Genomic DNA, 18711 nt, shown 5'->3' on the forward strand with positions numbered 1-18711 from the left:
GGCACATTGTGTGTTTGTCCAATGCGACTTTCTGTCCTTCTGCCTGGGCCACAAATAAGATCCTAATAACGGCCGCGAACATCGTAAACGCATCGCAAGCCTGCTGGAAATGATTATCGTGTTCCTTTTTCTAAAAGGGTCGCGGGATCGTATCTCAGCCACTACGGCCGCTTTCGATGGGGGCGAAATGCCAAAACACCCATGTACTCAGATTTAGGAGCATGTTAAGGAAATTTCCGGAGTCCCCCACTACGGCGTGCCTCATAATCCGAAAGTGGTTTTGGCACGTAAAACCCCATAATTTTGTAAGTTTTTTTAATGTCGCTCCATTTTTTGCACTAAACAGTTGTGGGCACGTAATCGAGCTATCTCTGTAACAGCACGCTGTGGCGCCTCGGCAACGTAAATAAAATTTAAAAAGTTCTATAATCACTTGTGTTCGAACCAAGAAGTACACAGCTGTTATAGGGACGTTCTACCTCGAGTCCAAGACCGCATTTTCCTTCTTTATTGCTGGAAAATAGTAAATGATGTGAATGTCCTATACTTTAATCTGGTTATAATGGATGACATGAGCAGTATCACCAGAAAATAAGAAATCTGTTCTGAAATCGTGAAATAAGTCACTCTAAGTGGAACCATTTACATGTCATCCAAAACGTCTCGCGTACCTACCTGGGGCATGCTTCCATTCAAGCATAAGTCTTGCATCAAGACTGAGAGCTGCGCTAGCCGGTGTGCGTGTGTCCACGGGGAGCAGACGAGGAAAGAAGGCGACGAAAACAGTGCGCCATGCTGTTGAGTCAGCTGCGAATCGGAGCGTGCTCGCAACTTAATTGCGTGTGTCTCTTTTCTTGCCCGTCTCGTTAGAGGTTTCTGCTGAGCACTGGAAAAGATTTCCACAACTAATGGTTTTATTTATTTAAAAAAAAAGAAAGCTGACCTCAGATGGGTCATATAAATGGTTACTTTTGTTTTGTGGTCCAGCTTTTCTTGCTGAATCTGTTGTTTCCGAAACAAAACCTTTAGTCGCGAGTCAGCGTTCTGTTCGTCGCCTTCTTTTCTCGTCAGTGTCATTGTCGCGGTGTTTTTCAGTTAATGCAAGCTCACGTGCCCGGTAGAAGAGTTGGTGCCCTCGTAAGCTCTGCTGTGTACATGCTGCTCTGTCGAGGCGTGCATCTTTGAAGTTGTTCCTTATCATGCAAAGACGTGCCGTGGAGTACTCCAAATCTCGTCACGTCACCTACATCAAGAACAGCCGCATGGTGGATCAGCTCGCCCACTTGCAGAGACACCAAGTTCGACACAGAGAGAGCTTGAACCGGGTGACCCGTGGCGACGAGGTTGGCCAGGAGGTGCCGAGGCCTTGTATAGAGGGTGCAGTCAGGCCAGAAATTGTCGAGGCTTGGTACCAGTGGGTAGACTTACCTTAAGTGCTGTCGTCGAGCCTGAAGGGGAAAAGGCCCAGTGCTTCGGCAGGGTGGTCACATCAGTTGTCCTGGCAAATGCACGTGGCCGATATCAAGAAAGCTGAGACGAAATTACAATTATCGGGAAAGTGAAGGGTGGTCGTACCACGCAAGCAGCATGATAGCGTGGGTCAAAAGTTGCCGAGATCGCGCCAGCGGCAACCAAATGGGGCCGAGTTTGCAGCCGGTGCTTCGGCTACAGTAGGCCAGTAAAGTTTAGGCTCCGCTGCACCTGGACCATGATGAGTGCGGAAGACAGGGAAATCAGGTGCCTGATCAGTGATCAGGAGATGCTGTTCGCGGCGGAGCCGTATACTGACCAAGGGTTGCAGAGATGACCTAAGGACAGATTTCTATGGTCTGGGGAAGTCGACATACACAACAGCCTTCCGTAGCCACCTTATATGTCCGTAACAACGCAAGTCCAAAAGGTGCAGTCGAGGCCCAGAGCCGCTGGTTGCCTGGAGTCGGGGTTCACGTGCGAGCCGTGCAAGCAGCAAGGAGTTGCCAAGACTCCCTGCCAGGAGATGCTGACGCGTTCACGCCGACTTCTGCTCACTTATCGGCTGAAAAGCTGTTGTCAAGTTGTCACTCTGGTTGCCCTGAAAAATGCTTAGCGCCTTTGTACGAAGAGAAAAGACGCCGCCAATATGGGGAGGATGTTCCAAGTCCAAAGCATGGAGTGCGTGGCGAAATTTGGGCAAGCTGGTAACCCAGAGTATAGTATGGGACCCCTGCGAATAGGTGGCAATGTGGTGATGGCAGACGCCACTTTAGGCGTAGAGAGAAGTTGATTTTTTGTTTAATGTTTTTATTGTATTCTTTGACATTTGCTCTATCTGATTGTTTTTGCACATTTTTGATCTTGTCGGTGCCCATCGCTGTAACATTCTTTGCAAACCCTCTCCTGCTACATATAGCCCTAAAGTGGTGCGGTATGTATCAGTAAAAAATGAAAAAGAATACATATACAAAAATAAAGAAAAGGCTTCTCGTGGACCGAGTGCGCGCAAGACGCCTACGGATGGAAGCACCACTTTCCAGCGGCTGTGTCAAGGCTGAGAACAATTTTTTTGTTCATTTATAGCTAGATACAAAATCATCCAAGGTGATTTTAGTAGGGTGGCACAACCAAATAAATGGCAAGCAAATACTCCACGCATGCTGTACAAAATTCGACTGGTTCTAAAAACGAAAGAAATATAAAATGAAACAAAGAACGCATAGTAGTCACATCACACTGAAACCTTGCGGTACACACACGCGCAGGAATATGTTGATGCACTGAGATATAAATACAACAGCAAATTATTGCAGTAATAAATAATACAATAATTAGTACATATAACTACATAACTCACCATACAATAACAGTAGAAGTGACAGTGACAGTTGTAGTGACAGTGAAGAGCCAGACAGTAGCAAAACTATCAGTAACGAATTGAACGCTTTATTGGGCGAACCTATGCCCAGAGAAATGAGTGACACTTAAACCACAACTATAGCGGCAAACACAGTTGGCTATACGCGCAGTGCGCGCCGATGGACGCGCCACTGGTGGCGGCCTTGCGCAGAACACACGGGAGAGGAGCCAGGCGCGCGCCGTAGTTTCTTGTGTCGTTGATAGTGCTTCTCTGTCTTATTCATGTTTTCAGAGCAAAATAGGCAACACCTTTCGCATGTGTGGGGTGGTCAAAGTTTAAAGGAATGTCGAATAAGAATTGTTGCACGGTGGGGGGCTCAAATACCGTCGAAAACGTGACGACGTTACGGTTCTAATCACTCCCCGCAAAGCCTCATCAGCGAGAGCAACGGTAGCAAAAATGGATCGTTGCTTCGGCGGGAAATTTCTTGTTCTCAACCTTTCCTTTGTCTCGTCGGTGTTTTTTCCCACTCGATCATAGTTAGACGCGTAAGCGACGAAGTTCGTCTGCAGTGCAGCATGCGGTTTAAAGGCATTTCGCTAAAGTTTGGAAGGCCGTTTGCCGCTTATATTGTTTTCCGCTTCTTTACCGCGTTGCGCTAGCTAGGCAGCGCGACTGCACGAGCGGATTGTGTTGCATGTTTAGACTACTGAAGTTTGCAAGAACTGAAATTGTTGGTTTTATGTGGCCCGGTAAATCCTCGCATCAGCTTTCGCGCACGTTGTGTTTTTACATCTATTTTATGCGTGGCTTCGCACATGTTTAAATGTTGCTAGTTGCTCGATGCATAACTCTAGTTGATTCTTTTGAGCTGCGAGGTTTACACCCTGCCTCGTTTGTAAAGGGTATAAATCACGCTGTGTCTTATCGGAATGATACCAAGGAAGTGCTTCTTTAACAGCTTTGTTCTTCTCGTCCGAGGGCATCTTAAATATTGTATGTTTTTTTTTGGAAATGTGTTTAGAAAATAGGTAGTTCAGAGCGAGAATCGCTAATAGTTACTGCATATAGTATTTTTGTTCCATTTTTCTCTGAAAAGTTCGCGTCACGTTTGGGAAGTCATCACACCCCGATGCTGCCTGAGCAGACTTAACAAGCCGAGTGATTTGTTTGTTTCAAAATGTAGTCCCTTCTTGCATGTGAATATTGTACTCAACTAAATTCTTTCTTATTATGCTTACGCTGCAGAGGACTAAACCCGGCCTTGTCGACAGCGCTCATCTACTTTGACTGGCGCTGCTCCGCCTTTAAGTATATCGTGTAGCACCTCTTTCTAGCAATATAAAAATATGTACTGAAAAGTTAGTCAGGCTTTAGCTTTGTACATTTCCAAGCAGCTCTCTTGGGGAATTCAAAATTGAAAAAAACTGCAGCTGGAACGGCAGTTCATCAGCGTATGCAGTAGAATTGCATCGGCAGTACAGCACTAACACGTGCTTTTATTAACCCGTGCGTTTGCTGACTTCGTTGACTAGTGTATGCGTTTCCATAAATAAATTTTCAATTACTCTTCTCGAGGCGACTTCGACTGAACTTATTCGGCGATCTCACATGTATTCATCGGCAGAAAAATCACAACGGCATATGCAGACGTCGCACCGTGTGGATTTGTTTGATGTAAGCCTGCACTAAGGACGGGTGCTGATTATTGAGATACAGAAGCAGCATTACGGCAAGGGTAGAATTAAAACAAAACGATCGAGATCGCATTACTCAACAAACTTTATCGGCTAGTTAATATGAGCTCCACTTCATGTAAATGGGGTTCATGGCGTCTGGCTGCGGGACGCACCTGGCACGTATGCCGACCATGTTGTCCCAAACACCCTTAACATCGTGTTCATACCCGCTCCCACAGAGGTCAGCGTCTTCCCTACAGCTGCCACCGCAGAAGCAGCAGCCTGGCACCCGAACAAAGGAGAAATCGCAGCCGTGATCTTCAGCCATACTTGCTGCAAATGATTGTCGTCTGCTATTGCTCCCGCGCGTACTGTTGGAAGCGCCCGCTAGGTGGCTATCAGTGGCGCCTCTATCGGCGGTGCACGAGGCGTATACCATCTTTTACCAGCTTTGAGTGCCCGGAGGAATAGTTTAATACTCCTTGCTGTGAGCGCGGACAGAACTCCCAATAAATGTGATCACATTGCATGAGCAACATCAAATCCAGGAACCGCTGATTGTTCGCCTGGGGCAGCTCAAACGTGAACCCGAGGTCGTTAGCAGCTTCTTTTAACACCTTAAGTACGTCAACCGTTATTTTGGAAAATTGGTTCAACACCAAATAATCATCCATGCACCTGAAAATTCGAACAATATACCCTCCACGTGCCGCAAATACATTCACCAGCGCAATCCACAAATGCATAGCTTGGAACAGGGGCAATCCTAGACCCAATGCAAATATCTTTTATATATCTATATATATATATATATATATATATATATATATATATATATATATATATATATATATATATATATATATATATATATATATATATATATATATATACAACTTGTCTTGAAACGGAGTTAAAAAAACGGCCGTGGCTTAGCTTGGTTAAGCCTGGTGATTGCGAAGCAATAGTGTGTTATTCTCGGATCAGCTGGTAGTATGGCTGGTGGTAGTCTTGGGTTATGCTAGTGTTACGGCTTACAGTGAATCATCTAAGAGGAAGTCATCCGTCCAATCCGTGTATGCCGACAAACATTTCCCTCACCAGCGTGCCCATTACAAAATCTTCCAGTTTCGTTTGGCCGACGGTGCGGTAACACTCCATTTTCTCCGCGTCGTAAGATATGCCCACTCTGACCGTAGCGCCCCTGGTGAGAGGAGCGGGAGTTAGGCCGCCGTTGGTGGCTACCGCCTCGCCTCGCGACGGCGTGAGATGGGCCCCCGTTTTTAAGCGCAAGATATACTCCGGCGTAACGCGCGCGCGCGGCCACGCGCGTCGCGGTTAAGCGACGTCGGTCAAAACCGCGCAGTCTACAGTCCGGCGTCACGGCGTAGCCGGCGTGCCCAGGCGCGCTTGGCGAACTCAACGCCGCCGGCGTGGAGATGGAGCATGTTCTATTTCACGCGGCTGACGCTAGACCAGAATGCACTGCGCGCTGTAGCGGCAGCGAGCAGGAGGCAGAATGGCGGCCTGCGGTGCGCGTACTGGCAGTGTGGCTGTGGTTTTTTCAACATCCGTGTGTGATGACAGCGCGAGTGAGGACGCCTGCTTGAAGCGATTCGCAATCATCCATGTGTATACGATGTGAAACGCATGAACTACCGCGACACAGAGCGGAAGAACAACGCGTGGGAAGCTATACGAAAGAAGTGTGGTCTCGCCACAGGTAAGCTGCATTTCGCAGCTCCTGTACTAGCTGGTGGTAGTCGCCGAGTTGAGGGTGCTTGTCGAATACCTTTCGTATGTACATGGTCCGCTTCCGTTTTTGACGTAGCCGACGTACTAGCAATATGAGTGCGGTGTTGTGGCTGTCAGGACAAGTTAACGCCATGCCGCAAAAATTTTTGTTTTATGCGCACGGAAGGAGAAAAAGCGCGCGCGCTACCCGAACGGCGCGCTATTCGCCGCAGCCGTGAAGTTGCGCTCCCGGACGCAGAGATGGCGCCAGCCTCGCGCTGCGCGCGCACGCCGAACTGTAGAGGAAGCAAATTTCTTGCACCCCTGGCGTCGCTAGCGCAGCGTATCCGACTTCGCCTGCCGCGGCCTGGCGCGCCGAGCACGTCGAACTATATCTTGGCCTTTACACAGCTGGTGTGACGTCACACCGACCGTAGCGCCCCTGGTGAGAGGAGCGGGAGTTAGGCCGCCGTTGGTGGCTACCGCCTCGCCTCGCGACGGCGTGAGATGGGGCCCCGTTTTTTACACAGCTGGTGTGACGTCACGCAGCGAGGTCACGCTAAAGGTCAATGGTGCCTACCACCGCCTCGCCACGGAACGGGCTGAAGTCGACCTAAAGTAGTATTGCTTCGCAATAAAAAAATTAACTTATGGGGTTTAACGTGCCAAAACTGCTTTCTGATTATGAGGCACGCCGTAGTGGAGGACTCCGGAAATTTCGGCCACCTGGGGTTCTTTAACCTGAACCTAAATCTAAGTACATGGGCGTTTTCGCCCCCATAGAAACGCGGCCGCCACGGCCGGGATTCGATCCCGCGACCTCGTGCTCAGCAGTCCAACACCATAGCCACTGAACAAATACGGCGCGTGTTGAAACCCAGTGAGTGCACGTTGGTATTAAATAAAACATCAAAATCTTCAAGAATGTAGTACGGACAATGCAACACCTATTTACAGAATCGCGCTCGTCAGTGACACTACAAACACGGCGCATGTGTTCGCAGTGTCATTCCGTGTTCGTGTCTTTCTGTGGCACCGTTTAGAAGAAAGGTCCACGAGAAGAATTATATTTTAGTTGCGATATATACTTTGCTATTTAATGAGGCGTGACTGGTTCACGAGGGAGTGAGTTCACTGAACAGTTAAGCAGATAACAATTAAGCAGATAAATTAGCAGAGATCGTTGCTCGATCGCTGTTCACCGCCGAACTTTGCTGTTCACCGCCGAACTTCGACGTCCACCGGACGACGTTCGCAGTTTGTCTTTTCTCTGCCTTGCAATACTTCCTTGCTTTCTTTTATGTTGTTTATTCCTTTATTGGACATCGGGACACCCGCGTCCTACTTACAAGGCATTCGCGAATTGGTACTTGTGAGCTCCATGGTCCAGCCTAGTACTTTGCCGCCATTTGAGAAAAGCTTATTTGACCATTTTAGGCTTTCTTCTTGCTCCGAGGCGTGGTGCAAGTATTCTGAGTGCAACAAGAATTTGTTTTTTTTAAAGTGCGCTGTCACCACCACATTTTCTCAGGGGGATCTCCTTGTTCTGGAGTACCACGTAAGGCGCCTGATACATTTACATTCGTCGGAATCATGTGAGGAAATTTACACATTTGTTGCCACACTATAAACTGTTTTGAGTTGGAGAATATACACAGTGTATATACGCGTAGTTTATCGTATGACACGTATTTATTATTTTCTTAGGCAAACAAAGTCTCACTCCTGCGGAGGTCTTGCCGATGTTTTTTGAACGCATCAGAAAGTGACGCGTCGAGTGACTCGAGAAGCCATTTCTAAGCAGCGTTGATCTCGGCTTTCACTCCTCCGTCGTAAAACTATGACAGCGCCGAGCCTGCTTGGAAATAAAATAGAAATAAAGAAAGAGGCATAGACAACAACGAATAAAGCTAAGGCAGTAAGGACTCTAGCATAAGACGCTGCCCGATGGTCGCTTGTGTTCTTCTGTGGCTCTGGTGCTTTGTCTAGGCGTCGCATGGGCTTAGATATTTCTATTTTGATTTTCGTCTCTAATTTTGATCATTTCAGCGTAAGCCCATTTCTAAAGAATCCTTCAGAAGGAGGCCGTCCCCTTGGGCGGCTTCTCTTGTTCTTCACGAATTACCCTTGGATTGTTCATTTTAAACAGCGCTAAAAAAGAAACACACGGACAAGGAAGAGCACAGGACCAGCGTTATGCCAACAACATCTTTATTGAAGCACGCACATATGCTATTTGCAACGGACTGAAAGAGAGAAGGGAAGAAAGGGATGGCGAGTCATCGTCAATAATCTACTGCTGCGCATGCGTCACAAACGTAAAACAATACAAATATAAATTACACAGTATGGACACAATCGAAACTAATTAACTTTTACGGAACTTAAGTTCTTTATTGCAAAGAGCTATAGAAGGGGCGCTTACGTACCAACTAGCTGGCTCCCAAGCCCTTCTAAGTTACCTTTGGATTCTTTCTATCGCAGCGGCCTTACAACGATCACTGTGTCGTTGGTTCCAGCCAACGAATGTTCCATCCGACTGAACAACCCCCAGGCTGCACAGGAAGCCCTCCATGCCACGTCTTCAGCCACACCTCTTTACCGGAACATCACAGACGTGAGTCAACTCGGCTGTGGAGGCATGGAGTGTAGATCGCCGGATCAGTCCTATGTAGGAGATTTACTTAAAACAGTACTGACACAAAATTTCGAAGTCTAGTTAACGTGTGAGATCGACTTAATTATGTGGGCACACACACCGCCTGCAAAATATCAACGGCGAATATAACTTAGAACATATTTAAGATCAGTTTTAAAGTACGTGCGCGCAGCCAACCGCAAGACGCAGCACCGCGCGACATCGACATCAAACAAGGCTTGTAAACAACCGGGAAAGCACTACGTGACGAGTTTGCGCTGCCGTCGGGACGGGCCCTGCGAGCAAGTTGCTCGCCGCTCCGATCGCCCCGGATTTTTTCTTTAATTTCTTCCTACTGACGGCAGCACAAAAATCAGCTAAAATTTGTTTCTGACACGAAATAACTCATAGAATAAAGTGACCTCGATAGCGTGCCTGTTATAAAACGTTGCGCGAAATAGTAAATCGTTGGCGGTATTTTGACTCGCAAGCGGTCAGCGCAGCCGCCGCTGCAATCGTCTTTGCGAAGCGGCTCGCCTGGCTAACGTGTTTTCTCATCGCTACCAACGGCGCCGGGAAAACTAATTGTGTTGTCACTTATGAGTGACATAGGTGTGCATATGTTGATTGTGTTGACAAATATAGGTGCTTTATTACGAGCTGCGGACGGATCGCAAGGGCCGTCGGCCTCGGATCCGACGGCCAGCGAGCGAGGCCTATACCGTTTCCCAGCGATCGCCAGCTCACCTGACTTGCTCGTTCGCTACCGTCGGCGTCGATCAGCGGCAAGAGTGGTCCGAATTCGTGCGCGCCACTGGACGCTTAGAATGGACCCCGCTGAAGTGCAGCCAGGTTTGCTCGTTTCATTTCGAGCGTGTCTGGTATAAATAAAACCCGCCGAGCTTAGAGCAGTCCGATGATCTTCCACCAAGATTGTATACATACCCCGAAGCCTGATGCTGTGCTGACTTTTACCTCGCCTTGTGTCCTGCTCCCGAATATGCTTCATTCCCAAAGCAGCCTCGATGAATGGTTCGTACTAGTTGGCGCGTACGCATCACGAGTTTATAGAGGAGGTCGTGGTACGCATATTGAAAGATGTCGATGGCCGAACTTTCCGAGTCGTTGTTTTGTAGTGGATCCATTCAAAAGTGGTTGGCCACGTATATATATATATATATATATATATGGCAGTGACTCTCGCCTGCAGGAAACAGTCACCGCTGGAGGACGAAAACGAGGACGACGATGATGGCGAGGACGTCGCAAAGCACGTGCAGGCATAGCAGACGAACTAGCAAAACGAAGCTCGCGCACCGGCGAGCGCACGTAACAGTTTCGTGCGATCACGTGCCCAGCGGTGTTTACATTCCTTCTTTGGCTCCAACTCTCCTAAAGATCCCGTCATCTGCGCCGCGTATCATTCTAACTTCTTGATTGTCGTGAGGTTGTATCCATTTCTCTGGATATACTCAAAGGCAGAGGCCTCAAAGAGAACAGGCTCTTCATACTCATGCAAGCCTCTATTACCAGCCGAATAGCGTATGCCACACCGCATCTAGTGTTTAAACAAGAAGAAAAAGAGAAAATAGATGCGATCATTAGGAAGAGCGTTAAAAGAGCCCTAGGGCTCCCAGAATCGACCTCGACGGACCTCCTTCTCCATATGGGGGTTCACAAGACGCTAATTGAGCTCACTGAAGCAGTACGAGTGTCTCAGTTGAAAAGATTAGGCCAGTCCAAAACAGGGAGGAAAATCATGGAATGGGTAGGAGTCCAATGCGACAGGGGGGCCCCGACTGGCAAGAAGGACGTTCCGTTGGACGTACGTCCAGCGCTTCCAAATTGCCCCGTCCCTACCGAAAAATATGCATCCTATCTACAACAAAGAGAGGAGAGCTCACAGGGCCAAGGCTCTAGTAAATAAACTTAAAAGCACACCGGCGCATAAAGTAGCTTACGTGGACGCCGCTTGCGGCAGAGACGGTGCAGCGGTATCGGTGGTGGTTGATGGCGACGGGTGCGTTACGATAGCGTGCTCCGCGTGCACGAGGGACGCCTGTGCAGCCGAGGAGGTTGCAGCAGCGCTCGCTTGTGCGGATACAAAAGCGGGAGTCATATTATGCGATAGCAAATGAGCTGTCCGAAATTTCAGCAAAGGGAGAATCTCGTAAGATGTCCCCGAAATTCTACTCAAAAACTCTCCTAGGAGGGACATAACTTTTATTTGGGTTCCGGCCCATGAAGAAGTCCCACATAACGAAGCCGCTCGCGAGCTCGCCCGAGCACTCTACTACCGGGCAACTCTGGAGAAGCCAGTTCCAGGGATCAAGGATAACATCATCACGTACAGGGAAATCGTTGATCATTACAAAGCGGAAAGAAGGATCTTTCCGCCTCCGCATCGATCTCTTTCTCTGGAGGACCCTCGCATTTGGCGGCTTTTCCAGGGAAACAACTATACATCACCATATTCGATCTACTTAACTCAGACGAAGGACTATAACGACGCCCTGTGCAAAATTTGTAAGGAAAAAGGTACGCTAGACCATGTAATATGGGAGTGTGCTGGCTCCCCAGGGCCAAGGAAAAGATTGACAGTAGAGAAGCCTAGCAGGCCTTGCTCCAAAACGAGGCCGAAGACGACCAGCGTCGAGCAATCCGCCTGGCCGTTAAGGCCGTGAAGACTCGCCGTTCTCAACACGCGGGAACTGCTTCGTCCTCCCCCTCCCCCCCCTACCTGCGTGTGGGGTAATAGGTGGGCACCCCAGCTCGGTGGAATAATAATGTTTTCAATCAATCAATCAATCAGTCAATCAATCAATCAATCAATCAATCAATCAATCAATCAATCAATCAATCAATCAATCAATCAATCAATCAATCAATCAATCTTCTTTGGCCTATCTCGTTGCTCTCTGAAACCGAAACTTCGACTGGTCGTTACGAGCAAGACTCCAAATAATTACTTGTCACGCTCTGGAGCAAATGATGCTTCGTGCCGTTATCACTGGGCAATTAGCTACTTATTGCAGCAGAAAAAACAAGATCGGAAATTTTTGGGTAGGTACTCCTTTAAATGCACTCTTCCGCATCAGCACCACTGAGTGCATTCATTCACGCGCATAGCACGACATTATATCGATGCACGCGTAACTGACAATGTTCGGATACCAATAGAACTGATGATTGCTACTTTTGCTGGAATTTCCTGCCCAGCGGAAATAAACGTGTGATCCTTTATATTTAGAGTGCAGCCACTTTTACCACGACCTCTACAATGTCTCAATTGTTGCATATTTGGTCACAGCACTGGCGGGTGCAAATCAAACCAACGTTGCCGCGCATACGGGTGAGATCACACAAATAGTGACTATAATGCCCACGACGAGCGATGTTTCTAATAGGCGAAGGGGGGGGGGGGAACATCTCATTCACTATTCTAGTTGTTCTGCTCGGGGCCAAGAAATAGGGATACTGGAAGCAATAGACAAGCGACATTACTCCAGCAGGGAGGCGAGCAACATTGTCAAAGAAAGGAAACGTGGTTATGATGCAGTCACAGCTAGTCTCTTACGGACATATCCCTCACTGCAGTCACAGAAACGCCAGTAAAAAAAGCAGAGGCCAAAGGTATGAAGCGACTGGTAGTGAGTGTTGGTGACTGTATTTCTCAAGCTATTGTTTCGCAAATAAATGTCATGCGAACTATGGGACTGGGTCCTGTATTATCACAGGTAACAGGTTCTGACTTAGGCTAGTGAGGAAAAGGCACAGGAGACTACGTCTAATTATTCTGAGGCTCCAAATTGCCCTCATGTTGCTATAGCGAATGACAGTCAGAATAGTCGAGAGTTAGAAATGGAAGATGTAAAGAATACCGGTCGGGCACAGAAAACATCTCCCCCATCAATGAGGAATACCTCACCTCCAGGGGCGTAGCCAGGGGGGGGGGGGCACTTATGGGGCTTGAGCCCCCCCCCCCCCCCGAATTTTTTTCGTGCTGTCATGCGCCGCCAACTAAAGCAACTCCCGACGCCGGAAATCATGCTCGATTTTGTCTAGAATGTCCTTTTCACTCTCGAAAAGACATTTCAGCGCGAAAATTACGAAGTTGGGCTGGAGTTCGCGGCAACGCCAATGCACCGGAAGTCACGTCGTAACGCCCCCCCCCCCCCCCCCCCCCCCCGCCCCAAGGCGCTCCATCCGAGCAATGTTTCAAAGGCGTTTTGATGGCGAGCGGGCATGTCGCGGCCTCTCGCGGAGGCCGCGGAATGTGGGGAGCGCTTGCATTTAAATTCTGAAACTTTATGGGTATAAAGTTCTCGTAAACGTTTGATGCGAAAGGTGCACTGACATTTCCAAAGTCGTGCTTTAGATCTTAAGTTCCGGAACTTTGCGGGTTCAATGTTGTTATAAAAATGTCACGCCAAAGGTGCATTGAGTTTAGTTTTCTAAAGTCGTACGTCGGACCATACAATGAGACAGAGCAAATCAACACACTGTCAGACAAGTTTGCTAAGTACGCAGCAAGGTCCGATGAGTCGAAGCGTTGTAGGGGTTCATTTGTGCCATTGTGTTACAGAAAAGAATATCAACATGTTTTTACCTGCGCCAAAGCATCCATGTCAAGACACTAAACCCAGCGAAGGTAACTGCGTTCTTCTTTTATTCGCGAGTACACATTTAGTTTCTTCACTTTTCTTGTTCTCGTTACCCGCTGGCTGCCAGAGCCAGCCAGAGCGCAAGCGTTTTTCTCGTGTTGCCCCTACCACCGCGCGGCGCACTTCGGTGCGTGTTCGTTTGTCTGACCGAGTGGATTTTTGCCTGGCAGAGTTTTGGACGCTTTCTGGCTAGCAGACGAGTAAAAGAAACAATGGTCGCTCGCCACCATCACAGAGGGGACTCGACGGATTGCAATGCGTTTGCTTGAGCGCAATCTGCCCGGAAAGTCCTGTCTCGCCGGTGTAGGATCCCGAGGAATATGCGTATGGTTCTCTGTGGGTCAAGCGTCTCACGTTTTCTTCGATATTCATTCGGTAGCCACATGAGGTGCCTAAAGTAGGCATTCGATTGTGGCCAACATGCTTTCCTTCGCGTCTTTTCGTTTCGGTGCCTGCGCCCCACAAAGGAAAAAAAAGACATTGTTGCGGCGCAGCGAATTGCCGCATGGTGAAAGTTTGATTTCGTTACTTCTTTCGCGGAGGATAAAGGGCCACGGGACGCTTCAGTTGCCGGGTACTCTTATTATATTATTGCGATAGCAGTTATATGGAAACTCCAGGCGCATTCCTGCCGTCGCCGTCGAACTCATGTTCTCTATGAAGTCCAAAGGCGATAACATCGCGACCGCGCTCGGCATGTTGCATGTGCGAGTGAAAGCGAAATGGGGGGGGGGGGGGCGGCTTAGGTGAGCCGACGATGGTTGCTCAGTCTTGGGTGCGCAAGGGAGAAAATCGGGCAGGAAGCGCGCCGCCTTCCGTCGCGCGCGATACATCGGGGGATTGGAGGGAGGAGGGGGCGGTGATCTGTGAATGTGTGGTTGCACAACATGTTTATTTGCCTTGGTTGACGCACCATATATAGTGACTTTTGCTTAGATACGTAGATTATTGGAGAGTTATACGTATCTTTAAATATCTTATTGCGAGGTTTTGTGTATATGTGCTGTGAACTTTGTTTCCAGTTACACTTTTTTGTCCTTTATCAAAGTGTATCTTCGCATTTGTGTATTACATTGTATCTTCGTATTTCTAATGTACGAAGGCGAGCCAAATGAAAGTGAACCAACTCACCCTGCGCAATAATGAGTCGGTTCATTATCTGCGACGCATGCGCGTGGCACAGAGGCATCTCTCATTTACAAAAGTGACACGCAGGTATGAGGATCAAAGTTCTTTAATGCTCTTATACACTAGGTTGAACATGGTTGCGTCACGTAATGGACATTCCAAAGTTGAACGGTGGGGTGTCATGAGGTTTCTGACAGATGAAGATGTTTCCCAAAAAGAAATTAGTTGCCGTATGGCTGCCGTGTACGTTGAACATTGCATATCATTGGCCACTGTAAAGCGGTGGAGCAAACGGTTCAAAGAAGGACGGAAATGTTGCGAGGACGATCCAAGAACGGGCCATAGCCACCGTGCAATCACCTCCAACACAATTCAAAGGCTGATTAGAAAAGAACGGATGATAAGCATCGATCAATTGGCAGGGCGTGTGAACATCAGTCACGGTTCGGGTCCCACCATAATTCATGAACATCTCGGTTATCAGCTCTTGTGTGCGCAATGGATGTCCAAGATTTTGAACAACCGCCAGAAGATGGAGAGGTTCGGCGCTGCCTTGACTCATCTAATCCGGTATCATGATGAGGTTGACGACTTTTTGTCTGCAATTGTGACCGGGGACGAATTATGGTGCCACTACTACGAGCCAGAAACAGGACGGCAAAGCTTACTGTGGAAACATTTCAATTCACTACCCCTAAGGAAAGCAAAGGCCGTCATTTCTGCCGGAAAGGTGTTGTTGACTTTTTTTCGATCGTCAGGGGCTATTATTCATCGAATTAGCTATGCCTGGAGAGACTATCAATCGTTTCCGATGTTATGAAACGTTGGATCGGCTGCGTGTCGCAATCAAGAACAAACACCGTGGAAAATTGAGGAGTGGGGTCATCTTGCTCCACGACAATGCCTGTCCCCACGTCGCTGGTGTGGTTAATACAAAACTGGCAAAGTTCAAGTGGGAAACGCTGCAACATCAACCATACAGCCCAGACCTGTCGCCTTGCGACTTCCGCAATTTGGAGCATTGAAAAAAAAAAAAAAAAAAAAACAGCTCAAGGGAATCGTATTCGTGTCGGACAATGACGTGAGATAGTCAGAGACATCTTAAAGCAACAACCCAAGGAATTTTATTAGAATCACGCAACTAGTCAGTCAGTGGGACAAATGTCTAAATGCTCATGGAGGCTACTTTTAGATAAAGTACCGTTTGTTATATATTCGCATTGGCTCACTTTCATTTCCCTCGCCCTCATACATATTGCAGAACTTCTGCTTTCTATATATTCTCTCTGCTGAGACTATAATTTTTGTGCAATTTCTCACAATACACGACCGCCGGGGGCAGCTGCTTCTGCACAACACATTAGAACAAAGGACAGCGTCATTGAGATTTTTCCCTGGTCATTGCATATGTACAAAAATGTACACAAGGCTCTTGAATGGCAGAGAGAGAGAGAGAGAGAGAGAGAGAGAGAGAGATGCAACTGAGGGAAAGGCAGAGAGGCTTATAAAGGTTTATAAAAATATTTGTCCTCAACTTGTTCATTTCATGGCTTTTACATTGTTCATATCAGCGGCATGCACTGCTTTGCTGGTTTGAAACTGACATAGTTCTGAAGTTCGTGTGATATTTGGTTTACGCATTAAATATACAGAAAACATGGAAGCATTGATATCAGTTATTTCCGGCACAATTTTTCAGACATACGTGTATATTCTCTTATGAACAAATACATATTTTACTTGTCTTGACAGTGCGTAGCGTTCAAGAATTCGTTTGCAGCATCTTTGGCAATGACAGCGCACTTATTATTAATTTTTAATGTATTTGATCCCTGGACAACTTCTGTTAGGAGGAGGCCGAGCTGCAATGTGAGCTCCCCCCCCCCCCCCCTAACGATATTTCTGGCTACGCCACTGCTCACCTCCTCATCCTAAGTCAAAGAAAGGTCAGCGAAAGCTCAAGTTAAATGAAAGTATCCTAAAGGAGGCAGTTTCGACCGAGGCACATTGCTCAGCATATATTTGTTGAGGGTGCTTCAGTGGAACTGCCACAGGCGGAAAGTCTTCATTTTCCCGAGGAGGGATGGATTCTGACCAGCTTTTCGAACCCCATCCATATATATACGTTTATAAGCTTTATTAACATTTCCACTTGAAATATCGCGTGACCTCGAAGAATTATTTGCTCAAGTGACGGCCTTGTATAAGTATCTACAAGACCTCATAGCAGACAGCTCAATTTCACGGAATGAGTCCCCTCATACGACCAAGAATCTGGCGTCTCTCCGTGGTGTAATCTTTCTTCGTGTAATTGTCTATTTCACTATCACTAATACTGCTTCGCCTTTCCGGCGAAACTGTAGCCTCTCTTTTCTTTTTTGCTGTGAGTCCGAGTATAAGCGCTGCTACCCATGACTGCTATGAGTTCTGGTTTACAGTGAATCCGGCTTGTATTCATTTCGCTTACTGAGGGAGTTATATATATTTATTACCTCTGCATGCAAGTGGCGATATTTCCATCGCTAATAAATGTAAATTATTAGAAGAGTCTCTTTTTCAAGAGCATTGCCTATTGTGGAGAGGAGCAATATTTCTATTTCTATTTTTACGTCGTCGACGTGCACGCGGTGAAAAATGACTGGTGGTAGTGAAGCCGGGAGCGTGTCCATATTCACGATGAAAAGCTTGCAGTTTAGCACGGCTCCCTGGGGTATACCAGTTTCTTGCGTAAAGGGACGGGACAACACATACTGAGACACATCATTCACGTGCATTTCACACGCCGTTGATAAAGGACTGCCGAAAGGGCCACTGAACTCGCAGGATTTTTCGGGGTCAGAAAAGCATGCAAAGCAATGTGAAGCGAGTTAAACATACAGCAACATATTCATTCTTTAAGCATAGGCTATCCATACCATTAGAAATAATTGTTAGTTGGCTACCTCCCTCCCTTAAAAAAATATAATAAACTTTGTCCTGTGTATATATATAAATATATTGTGTCTGTGCATGGCGTTTACAGTGGAAATTTAAAAAAAAGTTCAGGAGAAAAAGTACGGATGGGGGGGTAGCCGCCACTGGTGCTTCTAATGCGTTTGTCCTCCTTTTGTCAAGGTTTGTAGCAATACGGCGAACATACGAATTGTCTGTCTGAAGGGCTCAGAAAGATCATGCGCGAAGCGTGCCATGTTACATTGATGATGATGATATATGGGATTTTATTGCCATAGGGCCAATGATGGTCGAAGAGTGCAATTCATTGGTATAATGTAGTCGATGATGTGGTGAATTGCAAATGGTAAATGTGGCTGTATAGAGGCCTAAAGACTGTTGCTGTAAATTGAGTAAAGTATATACGTGTTAAAGATAATGAAAATGCCTGGTGAGATGTGCTATTGACATGAAAAATATGGTTTGCATTGACTGATATACTGAAAGGTATAAATGTGGGTAGCACTACTGCGTCCTCAAGGCCCTTAAACGCAAGGTCCTAGAGGCGCGTGTTCTACAAAACGCTACTATCGCAGCAGAAGCCTCTGGTGGGATCATGTGCAACGAAAAAAGCTTTATTTCTGAAAAACTGTTCTGCACCAAGAAACAGTGTTGGATGGAGAGGAGCATGCTGTTGGTAAGGTGCAGGAAAATGCTTTTGTTTTGCTGATGTTCCCTTCCTGGCACTCGAGCAATACGGTCAGCCGCTCGCTACATCTACCACAAATGAGGGGTTCACTGCCAATCAAAAGGTAAGAATTGATACCGTATCTGTGCCTTGTTCTCAATCGACAAAACAGGACATAGTTCGTCGCGATTTTGCTATGAACGGCCACTTACATAAATGCAGCTTGATTAAATGGAGCTTATTCAGGGTTTCTTTGTTCCAAATGAATTGCCGAAAGTTTCTCAGCTTCCTGCGCAAGAACGGCTGTAAGTCTGGGATGGAATAGCTATGCTAGAGTTACAGGCTTTCGTTGTTGTGGACGTAGCAGTTTCGCCTGCAAGCATATTATCCGTGATTCCTTTATGGCCGGGTATACA

General features: G+C 47.2%; 1 protein-coding gene across 1 annotated transcript in view; it reads left to right on the forward strand.

Annotated features, from left to right (window-relative positions):
* The window catches only part of LOC129388135 (uncharacterized), a 434948-nt gene that overhangs the window by 40445 nt on the left and 375792 nt on the right, over positions 1 to 18711 (forward strand). Inside the window, exon 3 of the mRNA XM_072284749.1 lies at positions 8731 to 8863. Within this exon, the coding sequence (XP_072140850.1) occupies positions 8731 to 8863 (133 nt within the window). The remainder of the gene's footprint in view (positions 1 to 8730; positions 8864 to 18711) is intronic.

This window comes from Dermacentor andersoni, chromosome 10 (genome assembly GCF_023375885.2).
Source record: "Dermacentor andersoni chromosome 10, qqDerAnde1_hic_scaffold, whole genome shotgun sequence".
NCBI classification, from domain to species: domain Eukaryota; kingdom Metazoa; phylum Arthropoda; class Arachnida; order Ixodida; family Ixodidae; genus Dermacentor; species Dermacentor andersoni.